We start from the raw sequence: 15,154 nt of genomic DNA, 5'->3' as shown, positions 1-15,154 counted from the left end.
ATTCCATTCCTACTGAAGAACGCGCAAAGAACATAAAGTCCCTGGACTTGAAAAACGAATCGCTGCCGATCGAAAGGGCCCTCGGTGTTCATTGGTCGATAGAGGACGACAAACTAGGTTTTGGCATAACCATGCAAGACAAACCTCTGTCGAAGAGAGGGGTGTTGGCTACCATAAGCTCAATTTATGACCCGCTTGGATTAGCAGCGCCGTTCTTGTTGAAGGGTAGAAAAATTATGCAAAATCTTTGCAAAGAAAAAACATCATGGGACGAAGAGATCTCTGAACCTCTTTGAATCGCTTGGGAAAGATGGCGATTAGATATCGTCCTTCTTGAAAAACTGGAAGTTAACCGATGCGTCAAACCACTTCATTTCAAAGAGATCGAGTCAACGTCCCTCCATCATTTTTCAGACGCATCCAATGAAAGTTACGGAACTGCTACGTATCTTCGCATCAGAGATGTAGAAGGAAACGTCAACTGCTGCTTACTCCTTGGAAAATCGAGAGTAGCTCCAATAAAGATGGTTTCAATACCAAGGTTGGAGTTGACAGCAGCAACTGTGGCCGTAAAGGTCGGAGTAATGTTGAAGCAAGAAATGCCTGTCGTAGACTACGAATGTTATTGGACAGACAGCAACGTAGTACTGGGTTATATTAATAACGAATCAAGACGTTTTCATATTTTTGTGGCAAATAGAATTCAACAAATTCAAGAAAATACTTCGTTGGATCAATGGAATCACGTTCCTTCCCATGAAAACCCAGCCGATGATGCCTCGAGAGGCATAAGTTTGAAACATGTAGAGAAGAGTAGTAGATGGTTCAAGGGACCTCAGTTTCTCTGGGAAGAAAGGGAAGCATGGCCAGCTGCCTACGATCCAGCGAAAAACAGTGTCACTGATGATCCCGAATTTAAACGTAGCGTTTCAGTATTTGTTTCAGCAACTGATTCTGGAATCTTATGTACATTCGAGAGAAGAATTTCCAGGCTACAGAAATGCATACGGGTCATGGCCTTGGTCGGTCGATTTATCGACATTCTGAAGATGAAAATAAAAGCCCCAAGTCATGGTATGACAAGAAGAAGCCAGAAGGCGAGTCCCCCAGTGCTGTGCGTTGAAGATCTTCAACGAGCCGAAAAATGTTTAATAAAATTAGTACAACAACAACACTTTGCCTCTGAAATTAAAGCTCTTGCTTCAAAGGAATGGAGACAAGATCGACGAAACGACAAAATTAAGAAGTCTGCTTTGAAAGAATGCAGCAAATTATACAAATTGAGTCCTTTCATTGACGATGATGGAATTCTCAGAGTTGGTGGAAGATTGTGCAACATGGATGAAGCGTATCAATTCAAATATCCTGCTATTCTTCCCAAAGAAAGTTGGTTTTCCGAACTTGTGCTCCGATGGTGCCACGAAAACACTCACCATTCGGGGAGAGGAATAACATTGCAAGAAATTCGGCAACGTGGATATTGGATCATACACATCAACTCAGCAGTACGACAGTTGATTCATCATTGCGTACGATGTAGAATATTGAGGGGAAGAGCTGGCCAGCAAGTCATGGCTGATTTACTTAAAGATCGAGTAGACGCATGCCCACCTTTCACATACTGCGCAGTGGATCTCTTTGGGCCATTGGTCATAAAACCATATCGAAAGTTTGTAAAAAGATATGGCTGCCTCTTTACCTGTTTGGCGAGCAGAGCCATCCATATTGAAGTTGTCAACACCTTGGAAACTGACTCCTTCATTCTAGCTTTGCGACAGTTTGTTGCTAGAAGAGGAAACATTCGAACGATGAGAAGCGACAACGGCACTAACTTTGTCGGCACCAAGACCGAGTTCATAAAGGCATTAAAACAAATGGACAACGCGAAAGTTAAACAATTCCTTCAAAGTGTTGGTTGTGATTGGATTCTCTGGAAGAGGAATACACCTGCTGCTTCGCACATGGGTGGAGTATGGGAGCGCCAGATTCGATCTGTGCGCGCAATATTAAAAGATCTTTTCAATCATAATGGCTCGCGTTTGAGTGAAGAATCGCTGCACACTATTTTAACAGAAGCAAAAAGTATCGTTAACTCTAGAGCTTTATGCGTCGAAGCAATCAGCGATGCAAACAGTGCAACACCAATTTTACCACCTGCTCTTCTAACGATGAAATCAAAGGTAGTTTTACCGCCTCCTGGTAATTTTGAAGAAGCGTCGTTATATTGCAGGAAACAGTGGAAAAGAGCTCAGTATGTGTTGGATATGTTCTGGAGACGATGGAAATGCGAATATCTGTGTTCACTACAGACACGAACAAAGTGGAATAAAAACGAACGAAATTTTGCTGCCGGTGATATAGTGATGGTGCAAAATGAGGATTGTGAAAGAGGACGGTGGCCACTGGCAAGAGTGGTGGCTGTAAAAACGGGTGCAGATGGAAAGGTTCGGAGTTGTAGCGTGAAGCTTGGTAGCCGTGCTGGTACAATATTGGATCGACCAATCACGAAATTGATACAATTGTTAGAATATCGAATCCCCGACGAGGAGCCACAATTTTCAAGATGAACTTGAGGGGAGCCATATGAAATGGCCCCTATGGGATTTCGTTTAGAGACAATTATAGTTTGTGTGTTTGAGTTGTCCCTTGTGGTGCGCTAATGTCATTGTGTGTGTTAGTCGTGCGTATCGTAGCTGTGCAGTAATTGTTATGTTTTTGTGTCACTTTTGTGTATAAAAAGAGTTGTATTTCTGTGTAAAACAATTGCTTAGCGTTGTGAACAGCGAGAACAGTTTACTACGGATTTTGAGGATTTGTACATTATTATTGGAAAGAAACTGTTGAATCTTACAAAATTCTGTCTTTTTATGTGAACCGAACAACAACGCGCAGTAACAGGTAACCCTTTTCTATGAAAGCTGTGCTGGAAAACTGTTATATGGAAGTGAAAACAAGTATTGTTTCATGCATGATTTACAAAGGTTGAATGAATTTACGACTTTTGGTAAATTTTTTGCCCTCAACTTATAACTCAATTCTAATCTAAAGAATTAACTTTATAACGTACGATGATTTTGAGATAACAAGACAGCAAGCTGTGATGATGGAACTGGTCTAACGACCCTTGAAGTTAAAACTGTAGAGGTTACACCCTCTAAAGTTCAAAACGCAATGCAAGATCTCCCTTTTTGCAAGGATAATCTGTAGATTCAAGGTAATTGAACCAAACAACCCTCTCTACACAATACAATACGTACAACTAACGGTCGGTACACAAAAACTGACAACATGAAAACAGAAGACAGACATAACGACAACAATACAACAAAGAATTTACTATAAAAATAAATAAATAAATATAAAACTATAAATATGAGTAGACAACCACCCGAGCGCCAGGACTTGTGAACCTGGCAGTAGCTTTCCACATGTGTTACGGGATCCCAACACTCAGCCTTACACGGGTAGTTGTCGCTTTGGACCAGCCATTTGCTTCGGACCAGCCGTAAGTCAGGACCAGCCGTAAGTCAGGACCAGCCGTAAGTCAGGACCAGCCTGAAGACAGTGGAGTAATGAACGTTGATGTAAAGTCACGGAAACAAGAAAGATAGAAATGAAAACCCCTTATATAGCTTCTTCGAAACATCAGGTATAGCAGGATCGTTAACCCTGTAGACTAAGTGAGCCAACTTAGCCTCCCTACGGAACTGGGGTTATAACTGGGGTCGTTACACCCAAAGACAAGGCAATTGCCAAGCCCCCTTGCTAAGCTTCTTATAATTGCTTTCTAGGAAAGCGGCGAGTGAGCGAACTCGTGAATAACGGTAAACTGTATGTAAAACACACAGCAGGGGTAATTTCAAACTGCTAGGAAAAAGAGATCCCTCCCCCTTTTGATATAATGTACTTTTGACAAAAAATAACACATACACTGTGGAGTTATCTAGATCAGATGGTTTGACACTAATCACTGCCCTATCATCACATTTTAACCATGTATTAACACCCTGATCTTTTATGAAAGCCCAGTAGTGACCAGCCGCCAGTGTGCCTGAATGATTAACAGTGGCGGTTAATTTATATTGGTTTGTGAATGATATATTCTCCGCAGGATGGGAATAAACTTTTAGGGAGTCGTGACCTTGGGCGAGGCAAGAAACAAATTTATTATTTTTCACAGATCTTCCTTGGATACAGTTAAACCTTTTCAGTTGGATGATCAGTATATCTCCACACTGGTTGAAGACAGTTTCCCGGGTACTGTCTTGAAGGGAAGAGCACTGTGGGCACATCCATCTGTCATTTCCAGACATATATTCTGGTTGCAAAAAAGCTTTAATGGAGCCTGTTATGTTGTTTGAAACAGGGAGTGGCAGAATGGACATACTTTCCTCCCTACTGGAAGACAAGAGGCATGAATTACAAGATATTGTTGTAGTTACTTTGTTGGTAATAATATTGTTAGCGATAACTGATGGCCCTGTCAACTCGTTTAATACATGAGGTAGAATCTCAGGAACATCCGCTGTGTGTTAATATTGAATGGGTTGTTCCTAGCATTGGACATCTTACGTTGTAACGCTTGGAGAAAGGCGGAAGGGTCTACAACTGAGGTGGATTTAGACAACAGAGACATAGTCAGCAAGACGGACTTGGCCAGGGGGGAAACAAAAGAGGACTCCGATGCACTTTGTGACCAAAGTGCAGGAGTTACAGATAATGCTTGCAGGATAGAATTAGCATAGCATGTATTCCCTTTATTAATCAGACCAGCATGAGTTGGTTTTGCTGGAGTGCTGTTGGTAGGCGGTTCTGGGTCCGGGTGTGAGTGACTTTTATCCACAGTTGGCCTTCGTTGTTGATGCTGTTGTTGTTGCTGCGGGCTTGTAACCTTTGGCAATAGAGGGGTAGGCACAGATGTAGAGCCTGGCACAAGATTGCAGCTGCCTTGGTTCAACGTAATTGAGTTCCTGGATAGCCAAATGCAGGATGTTTTTAAACAAATGTCGCCTAATTTCCTGACGGCTGACAGAGAGCAATATCCACGTGCACCCACTTCGATCTCGAACAGATTTACGTGCCATCCATTATGCTCGATGATATTTTATCAAAGGGATGTATTTAGAGCGTTTTGGAGTGCCAGGTTTCCATGTTTTCCTCACAAGGGCATGTAAGTTCAATTAAAATAACACGTTTGCTGTTGTTGGAATACAGGACAAGATCTGGTCTAAGCGATGTTATGGCAATATGACCAGGAAAAATAAGTTCACCATTTAAATCTGAAAGAAATAACCAGTCAGTGGCAAGATGCAAAAGGCCTACCGGTTTTGATTTTTTGCTAGATGAGTGACCACCTGCTTTAACAAATTTTACATTATTTAGGTGCTTTACAGGAGAGGAAATAGATTTGGAAAACGTGGTGATCAACTGTGAAAGTTCGCGCAAGACAGAGTCGTGACGAAACGTAAATCTACCCTGTGTTAAAGCCGTTTTGCAGGCCCCTAAAATGTGAGCTGTAGTGCAGACTTGTTTTCCACACAAGAAACAGAAGGATTCGGTACATATACGCCAATGCCTTAAATTACTCGGAAAAGGAAGAACATCATAGGTGGAGCTTAAACAGAACGACAACAGGTTTGGTGGCATGGCAAGCAAGGACTTCCAGGAGAGGTCGTTCTTAATGTAGTTGTCCCATCTGGTCCAACTTCCTTGTACCTGTAGTTGCAAAGCTCTGCTTATATCCTTTTCACCATCAATTTCTTTTGCAGTCACCGATACTAATTTCCTGAAAGAATGAGACTGTCTAAGAGAAGTTCCCTTAGGCTTAGGACAGAGACCTAAACCTATAATTTCTTTAATCTTTAATTCTGCTTCAGCAATTCTGACTGAATTGGACACGCTCCATCTACCAGCCTTTAATATTGATACAGCTGCCGAAACCAATGGATCTTTAGAATCCCTTAGCAGCAAGTGTCCACTGATCTTAGCGGACTTGAGTATGGAAGTTAGGCTTTTTATCGGTAGAGAGCAAGGTGAGCTGGAATCATAAAGACATAAATTAGTGGTAGAATGGTGAAGATTGAGCCATTTCCTTATAAATACTGACACATTACTGACAAGGGTGCCGACACAAGACATTGAGACTTCGTATATCAGCAGTGGCCACTGAATGCGCGGGATTAATAGATGTTGTAAAATCCACAGCTTCTGAGGGCCTTTATAAAACGACTTGTCAATAATAGAAACCCCTGCAGATAACTTCTCAAGTTCGTCAGTAGCCTTCCTATCGGAGATAGAACCATCCATAATACGGCCTAGAAATCGCACAGGCATGGAATGGATAGAAGGAATGTAGGAAGAGAAGTCTGTGGGGTCAGCAGGCTTTTGGAGAGCAAAAGGAGTTGAATTGAGGGACTTACCTTTTATGATCACGATGCTGCGTGATTTGTTGGCACGAAAATCCATGCCAGCCCGTTTTAGTGCTGCAGCACACCTGGACAAAAGCGTTTGGGTACCAGACACTGATGAAGACATCAGGTTGATATCGTCCATAAAGGCTCTAATTAAGGGGAGTGACACTTTGCTTGATGTGATAAACCTGGGAGCGGAAGCCAGTAATGTATACTCAAGAATAATATTGATGCCTGCAAGAAAAAGGATAATGGATAGTGTACAGCCTGCAAAAACTCCCCGCGAATGTTTATGCCAATTACTTGGTGCAAGGGAAGAGAATGATTTGCTGTAGATGCCAATGTAATAATCTCTAATAAAAGAAATCCACTGTGGAGGAACACCATAGCGCTGGCAAAAAAGATAAGTCAATGAGGAATTCAAGGGTAAGCACTTGCTATATCTAGCCAGATGGTAGCTAGATCCGACTTAGAAGAGCGGGCATCTTTAAGTGCTGACCAAACCATCGACATGTGTTCCCAGCAGCCTGGAACCTTTTCCACACATCCCTTCTGAACAGATGTATTGATAAATTTGTTATTTGTTATCATATGAGTTTCTAAACGCCTTGATACGAGGCTGAAAAGAAGCTTACCTTCGACATTTAGAAGTGCAATTGGTCGAAAGTCTTTTATGTTTGACTCCATAGGAGTTTTGGTTTTTGGAATATAAATTTCACGAGCATTACGCCATTGAACAGGGACGACACAATTTTTTATACAAGATTTAAAAACATTGAACAAGAGGGTATTTATTTTGGGACACTTTTTATAAACTTTATAGGGAATAGCGTTTAAACCAGGAGATGACGCATTCCTTCTGGTTGCTAAAAGCGTTAAAAAGTCTTTGTATTTAAGAGAATGTGAGGGAAAAATTTTCGTTATAGAAGGGGCAGCAGGAAGACCTTCTAGATTACACAAGGGAACGTCATACAATTCATCCTTGACAACCAAAGATTTATAATTGTGTAATGTCTGTTGATCGACACGCAGTGTGGCTGCACACTTAGGATCAAGCAAGGCTTTACCAGCTGCAAACAGGTTTGTCCTGAAAGCAGACTGTGCCTTCTTGAACCTAACCTTCTTCCTTAGACGTCTCTCTGCCCGACGTATTACCTTGATTTTTTCCCTTGTTTCGGCAAGCAGCTGCTGCAGAGCTAACTTTTGAGCAACCTCTACGGCAAATAAAACTTGAGTCACAAGAGAGTTTTTTAAATTTATTAAATTAATAGAGTGTTCTATACTGTCTTGGCTTATTTTTAAAAATGCAGGATCGTCAAACTTTTGAACTTCGGCAGTATATAATGGTACAGGCAGTTGTTCTACGTTGAAACATTGATTTTTTAAACATAACGAACTATGCCACAGTTAACAGTTGACAAGCTTATACTTATTTATGGACCACATTCAGATAAGCAATGTGACTACAATCCTCATTAAAATATCAAGTTAACAACACATTTATCATATTCCATGACATCTTGTCTCAATATGCTTTAAAGAAATCAAATCCCAGTGGGTTGACAACAAAAACGATGACTGTACCAAATTATTTTTGGTAAACCAGCATTGTTTACAGAAAACGAGAACGGAAAAAGAACTCTGTCGTGAATATGACACCTCTAGGGCCGTCTTATATATCGATTAAACAAATCGTGTAGCAAAACTATACTTTATAGGTGACTGCTGTACGGGCTTCTCTTGCGAGCAAATTTGAGGATTTACGAGGGCGAGACTTTTGTGTTATATTTATGACCTACTGGCGTAACCCCCAGATCGTTGAATTCAGTTTTATAAAATTGAACTAATAATTAAAAAAGAATATTTCGCAGGATGCGAGCAATACTGAAATTATTTGTGATTATGTTATCAATTATGGTAGCAGAAGTCAAAGTCACTCTCCTAGGTTTGGTTATTGTTGAAATAAGATTATGTTGAAGGAGCGTATCTACAAAGGTTTTTACTTCATTATTTGATGTATATTCAAGAATGTTTAAATTTAGATCTCCGGCAATGTAAATGTGCTTATTTAAGTGATTAGTTTAGTAAGGTGTGATTTAAAGTGTCGTTTAAATTCTTTGAAGCAGGTTTTCTATACATAACAGTCACAATTATATTTCTAGTGTTTTTGTTTATAAGTTTAACGGTTAATGATTCACAGTCACAGTCTTAATTTATAAGTAATAGAGTTGTGTATAAAGAGACATGTGCCACCACCACTCATATTTCCTGAACGTGGTTGATGTATTGACTTATAACCCGGAATGTTAAAATTTGAATTCGTAACCATGTGTTCCTTTAGCCAGGTTTCTGTTACACAAATGATTTTGAAATTAATTTTTTTTTTTTTTTTTTTTTTTTTTTGACATTTATTTGGGTTCCATTATACAATGGTTCTTATCCCTATAATAACATAATAATAACAACAATAAGAATAAAAAGTTTAGAACAAAAATGATACAAGAAGCATGGAGATCTAGGTTTCAATAAGAGTTGTAGATTTAGGTTTTGTTAAATGGTTGTTGATAGATTAAATAGAGGAAAAGCATAGGCTATAGTTGTATATCGGCGGAAGGTCTCCTTCGACTCTGAAAGACTTCGTATACTATATAAAACCCAAGCATAGGAAGGCTCACTGTGGAGGCTCAGGGATTATCATATGTTTCGATATGTCTAAACGAGATTTGGAAATAAGAAAATCTTGGTAACTTGGTGGAGGTTGAAAAATATGGAAACTCGGACCCGCGCTTGATAGAGTTGGTTTAGCAGAAATTGATAAGGAAATACTTATACAATCGGAGAACCTAGCCTTCCCTTGCTAAGGCAATGGCGATTGATTTATCTAAAAAATATTTTTTCGTTTGACTGTAAAATGTTGAAATTGAATCTAGGTTACGTATATTTTTTGGCAAATCATTAAAAACTTTAGACACTTGGTTGTTGAAAGTGCCATTTTCACCAGGTTCAATCATTATTCCATTATCAATAGATCGGAGATCCTTTTGAACTTGAGCTTTTTCATAGACAAGTAGTCCGGCCACTTTTCATCGTTTAAAGCTTTGAAACCTGCGATCGAGAGGTCCAATTCACAACGTTGCTCAACAAGAAGCCAACCCAAACTTGTCACATCTTTCAGGGTGCAGTAGCGACGGAGAACGTACCCGGCTGCACACGACTGTACACGTTGGATGCGCTTTTTCAAGTATTGCGGAATTTGAGCGTACACGGTATTGCAATAACTCAGTTTGGAGAGGACAAGAGATTCCGCGAGTGTTTTCCGAACTCTATACAGGGTGAATCTCTTAAACCTTTTTATCGTTTGTAAATTTGCGTAAGCTGACTTTGTTGCATAATTCACTTGAGGTAACCAGGAGAGGTTTTCGTCCATTTGGATACAGAGTATCTTGACATACAGTTCTTGTCTTACTGATCGGCCTTCTGAACGTAGGAGGTAGGATCGATCTGATGGCAGTGATCTGGGTTTTCGAATAACCATCATTTGTAATTTGTCGCTGTTGAAAATCAGACCATTATCTCTCGACCAGTTGCATAGTGATGTTAGGTCTAGTTCAATTGCCTTGATGGATTCGAAAAGGTTTTGTTTGGGACATGATTTGCAAAGGGTCGTATCATCGGCATATTGGATGGAGGGTGTTTGGATTTCATTTGGTAGGTCGGTAACGTATATGTTGAATAAAATCGGGCCAAGGATACTTCCTTGCGGCACTCCGAAGAAAATATTTTTGGTTTGGGATTTTCGGTCATCGACCTGTACATATTGTTTTCTGTTCGACAGATAACTGACGATAAGTGAAATAATTGATTGTCCAAATCCTAATCGGCTCAGTTTGCGTACCAATATTGAATGGTCGATGGTATCGAACGCTTTGGAATAATCGATCATTACTGCGATGGTTATGTCATTTTTGTTCATTGCTTTTACAATATCGTCACGCAGTTTCAAGAGAAGAGTGGTGGTGGAATGTCCTTTTCGGAATCCTGATTGTGTCGTGTTGTATACTTTGGATTCGACGAAGGTTAGTATTTGGTTCAAGATTACTCTCTCGAAGATTTTTGATAGGATTGGTAAGATGGAGACTGGACGGAAGTCTTTTGCCACTGTTGGATTCGCAACTTTTGGAATTGGACAGACGCGTGTCAGTTTCCATAGATCAGGGAATGATCTTGTGGTGATGCAACTGTTTATGATGTGAACAAGTGGGGATGTGATGTAGTCATGGACTGGCTTCAGGAATTTGACAGGGATGTTATCATGGCCGCTCGAGCAGTCACTCCGAAGATTTCGAATGATCTTGTTTGCCTCTTCATAGGTTGTTTCGTGCATTTGTAGTAACTGTTCGGTATCAAGTGGTAGTGCAGATATGAGCTGTTTGTGATTCAAGGGAACGTTTTCTTTCTCGCAAAGACGAGATGCGAGTGTGGTATAGTGATCATTCAGTTTATCAGGATCAAACTTTATTCTAGCGGTTGGTGGTTTGAGAATCCTGTGGATAGTTTTCCATACTTCCTTAGGATTACTCGATGATAACGATTTTAGAATGAATTTTGACTTGACTTTTCTGATAATTTTTTTGTGGTTGTTTCGGAGCTTAACGTATTCACTGTTGTCTCTAGATTTGGTTTTTCGTATCTCTTCGAGAGCATTTTTGGAGTTGTTGATTATAGGGTCTTGCATCCAGGGAGCAGGAGGTCTTGTGAATCTGGTACGTTTCAATGGAGCGTGTCGTGATAAACATTCAGTAATCAGATGGTTTAGCATTGATACTTTGTCGTTCGGATCGTCTACTGCGTAAACGATGTTAAACGGTAGTTGCGAAAAGTCAGTAATGTAGTCATTTAGCGAAAAACGTTTTTCATCGCGAATGACTTTGTATCTTGGTTCGAACCGCTGTTTGCGAATGTTTATAATGACGTAACCGAGGTCATGATCACTTATTTCGTCGGTTTTGATGACGTTCTGGTGGATGATTTTCTCAGGTAGGTTCGTCGAGATATGGTCGATTAAGGTCTTATCTTTTCTTGTTGGTTTTGTAACATGCTGCGATAAGTCAAACGTATTCAAAATGTTCATATATGTTTCTTGACTGACCGATTTAGTGAGAAGGTCGATATTAAAGTCACCACAAATGACGATTGGACCGTGCCATTTTGCGTAAACTTGACTCAGGAGATGTTCGAATTTGTCACACCATTCTCTTTTCTCGCCTTCTTTGGAGCTTGGTTGGTATATGCATCCGACGAGATAGTGAGAGTTTTTGTTCTTACCGTTGACTTCAACCCAGAATTGTTCGATGGAAGGATCAATTTTCGGAATATCAGTTCGTTCTTTAAAGGTTATTGATTCTTTTAAGTATATTCCTACACCTCCACCCTTACTTCCTCGATGGTTACCTTTGAATACATAGTCTGGGATTTGAACATATTTTTCTTGAGTTTTGTTCTGGAGCCATGTTTCTGTTACGCAGACGATATCGAAATTGTAGTCTTCAATCATTTGTTTGAATTCGGTGAGAGATGAAAGAAGACTTTGTGTGTTGATGGTCGCTATTGATGTGTGATTTCGATTATCACGAAGAGCTTTGATGTGTTCGCTTGAAACTTTCCAGTCTGCAGTAGGTTCTACTTCAACAGGTGGATTCTGATCAGTGGATATATTTTGGAAGGGTAGTTCTGAATGCGTGCATTTTGAACAGATCCAGGGTGTTTCCTCTCTGGATGGTAGTGGTTTGCAGTTGACTGTTGTACATGAAGCGTGACAGATGTTCATGCAGGAAGTACACCGGAGTCTCTTTTGATTGCAACGAACAGTTTTGAAGCAGTATTGACAGGGTGAAGGACCTGGGTTTGGTTCAATATCGGCAGAGAGGTAGAGGAGTAGATGAAGTAAGTGTTTATTGTTTAACTTTCTCGTTTGCAGTTTCGTACCTTGAGCCCATAATAAAGTTACGGTAAATGTTTCTCGGATGCTCCCGTAAGTGGTTTCGTGAGATTCGATACCATTTGAAGTGATAAACTGACACTTACGGATTAGAAGTTGCGAGAGGAAGATTGTAGAGAGTAGCGTCAATCTCAAGGATGGTCTGTTTTCTGACGTTTTTCTCATTTTTCTCTGGAACCGTTGGACGAATTGATGCCAGAATTTCACAATATATGCACCTCACCTTTGAGCAACTTTTTGAGTACTTTTTGTGTGCAAAGCAGCGATTTATTCAAGTATGTGAAGCGAAAACTAAAAGGTTGCATAACAATGTTTTCAGATTTTCGAAGTTTTTACTTATACTTCTTGTGTTAATGTTAAGCAACGAAAATTTGTTTTTACATTTCGCAAGATGAGTTTTTGCTTCAATCGGAGAAAAGTTAGTAGTTTCAATTTTTAGATTTTTAAAATAATTCAAGTCTGGATCAGTCATGTCGTTCAATGTTAAGTTAGAGTTAAATATGTCGAAAAAAGATGCGTTATTATCCATTTTTATGTTAAGTTGTTATACAATGGCTTGCCACCTCTGTATAATATTTTCTTATTTCCTAAAATAAAAAAATAAAAAAGTGAGGTAGTATCACCTGTATTTTTCTCTTTGAATTCTCTTGTGATCAGTCTATCATAAACAATTCACGAGAATTTTCCGTTTTCCCTGTCTTTTTTCATTTGTACTCTCAATTCCTTTCTTATTTCGTTTGTTGCATCCGAAAAATCCTTATTAATGTTGATGTTCGTGTCCTTTAATCTGTTAGCATTTTTTAATATTCGGAGTTTGTCTTTGTAATTCAGTAATTTAAATATTATTGTCCGTGGTCTGGCGTTATCTTGTGGTATATATGGATTTTTTCAATGCCTATGTCTTTTGTGATGATTAATCGATTTTTAAACAACCTCTGTACCTTGTCTTCGATTTCCTCTGAATTCTCTCCCTCTGTTTCACAAATCCCATCTATACGAGGATTGTTTCGACGATTTCTGTCTTCTAGTGTTCGTATTTTGTGTTTCAGTTCTGTTTGTTTTTCTACGTATATTTTTTCTTTTGTTACTCGTTGCTGTTCGTTCGTTTGTTTAATCTCTTCAATCTTTTCGTTTAATGCTTTATCCATGTTCTTTATTTTGTCATCAATTAACCCTTGCGTAAATTCAAGGCTTGTTTTAAATTCACCAACCGTTGATCATTCCAATTCCTTTTGTTTGTTTTCTATTAGTTCGATTCTTTCATTAAAACTTTTTACTTGCTCTGTCAGTTTTTCAATTTTTTCAGTTACAATTTTTGCGTTGCCTAGTAAGTAAGTAAGTAAAGTAAGTAAACATTTATTTACCTAAGAAATGACAATTTACATTACTAAAAGAATAAATTAGCAATTAGGAAGGAGACTTTCCCGATAGCCAAGGCTAAAAGGAGAAAGCCACCAAGAAAAATGTGAAATATATTCATGTCAGTAAATAATGTAAGTTTACAAAGATTAAAATGAAAAAGCATTATTGATTATAATTAGTATAAATGAAAATTCAGTACCATATAGTCAAATAGAAAAAAGTAATGAGACAAAATAATGAAGAAGAAAGCTAGTTGATGTATTGACTCATGTAGAAACTTGAAGCTAGGGATTTGATTGTGCTTAATTTACAGTTTGTGAGGTTAGTATCAGGATAATTTCTTTGCAGATTGTTCCACTGTAATGTGGAGATTCTAGAGAATGAAAAAGATCCAAACGTCGATGTGTTAACTGTTGGTTCAATAAGCAAACCAATTGTGTTACATCTAGTTTATGAGAGTGTGAGATTCGATCAAATTTGAGTGAGGTAAGTGTGTCAGATGGGAGGTTAGAGTTTAGGAATTTGTGGATAAATTGAATGTTAAGGACTTTAACTTGGTCGAAGAATTTAAGAATTCCAAGTTCTGCAAATATAGGCAAAGATGGGGATCTTGGTTCACTGAAGGTGATCAGCCTAAGGGCAGCCTTTTAGAGGGTAATTATTCTGTGGGCTACTGTGGTGTCTCGAGTGCCCCATACTTGGCAAGCATAGCTTAAGTGAGAACTAAAGATAGCATGGTAAATGTTTAGCAGGGATTTTAGGGGAACATAGTGACGAATTTTAGATAACATCACATTGGCTCTTTGAAGTTTAGTAGCTACAGATGAGACATGATACTTCCAGGAAAGATGTTCATCAACATGAACACCCAGGTATTTCACACTTTTGCTAGGATCCCGCTAGGTAAGCGCTACCGGGTAGAATCAAAAAAGGTAAAAATTCAAGCCTACGAGATTGGGATCTAAATACAAGAAACTCTGTTTTGCTGGAGTTCAGTGATATTTTGTTGGCGTTAAGCCAACACACAAGGCGTTTAAGATCAGCATTCATCCCTCTACAAAGGGATTCTAGTGATTTTGAGAATTTCAGCAGATGAGTGTCGTCAGCAAAATGATAGGTCTCTGACGATTTGATACAATTATGCAGATCATTAATATACAACAAGAACAGCAGCGGACCAAGAACAGAGCCTTGAGGCACACCATGTAGAATGGCTTTAAGTTGAGATTTGAATTCACCGATTGAGACATACTGGAGACGACCAGTTAAATAAGACCTGAACCAATCATTTGCTTTTCCCCGAATACCATAGTGATTTAGCTTGGATAGAAGGATTTTGTGGTCAACAGTATCAAAAGCTTTTTGTAAGTCAACAAACACTCCA

The 15,154-nt window shown here is 39.2% G+C and overlaps 3 protein-coding genes across 3 annotated transcripts; 1 reads left to right on the top strand and 2 right to left on the bottom strand.

Annotated features, from left to right (window-relative positions):
* The first annotated feature begins 524 nt into the window (after positions 1 to 524).
* Positions 525 to 2,567, top strand: LOC130648600 (uncharacterized). The gene has a single exon (XM_057454653.1). The coding sequence runs from the start codon at positions 525 to 527 to the stop codon at positions 2,565 to 2,567; it is 2,043 nt and encodes a 680-aa protein (XP_057310636.1).
* LOC130648599 (uncharacterized) lies at positions 2,245 to 5,101 on the bottom strand (the record flags this gene model as incomplete). Its single annotated transcript, XM_057454652.1, has 1 exon — positions 2,245 to 5,101. A coding segment is annotated over one exon (609 nt), but the record flags the coding sequence as incomplete, so codon positions are not given.
* A 20-nt stretch (positions 5,102 to 5,121) lies between these two features.
* Positions 5,122 to 6,465, bottom strand: LOC130648598 (uncharacterized). The gene has a single exon (XM_057454651.1). The coding sequence runs from the start codon at positions 6,463 to 6,465 to the stop codon at positions 5,122 to 5,124; it is 1,344 nt and encodes a 447-aa protein (XP_057310634.1).
* Between the last annotated feature and the right edge of the window lie 8,689 nt (positions 6,466 to 15,154).

The sequence above is a fragment of the Hydractinia symbiolongicarpus genome, chromosome 7 (genome assembly GCF_029227915.1).
Source record: "Hydractinia symbiolongicarpus strain clone_291-10 chromosome 7, HSymV2.1, whole genome shotgun sequence".
Classification (NCBI taxonomy): Eukaryota; Metazoa; Cnidaria; class Hydrozoa; order Anthoathecata; family Hydractiniidae; genus Hydractinia; species Hydractinia symbiolongicarpus.
The sequence above is the reverse complement of the archived record's forward strand: the minus strand, read 5'-3'. Positions and strand labels throughout refer to the sequence as shown.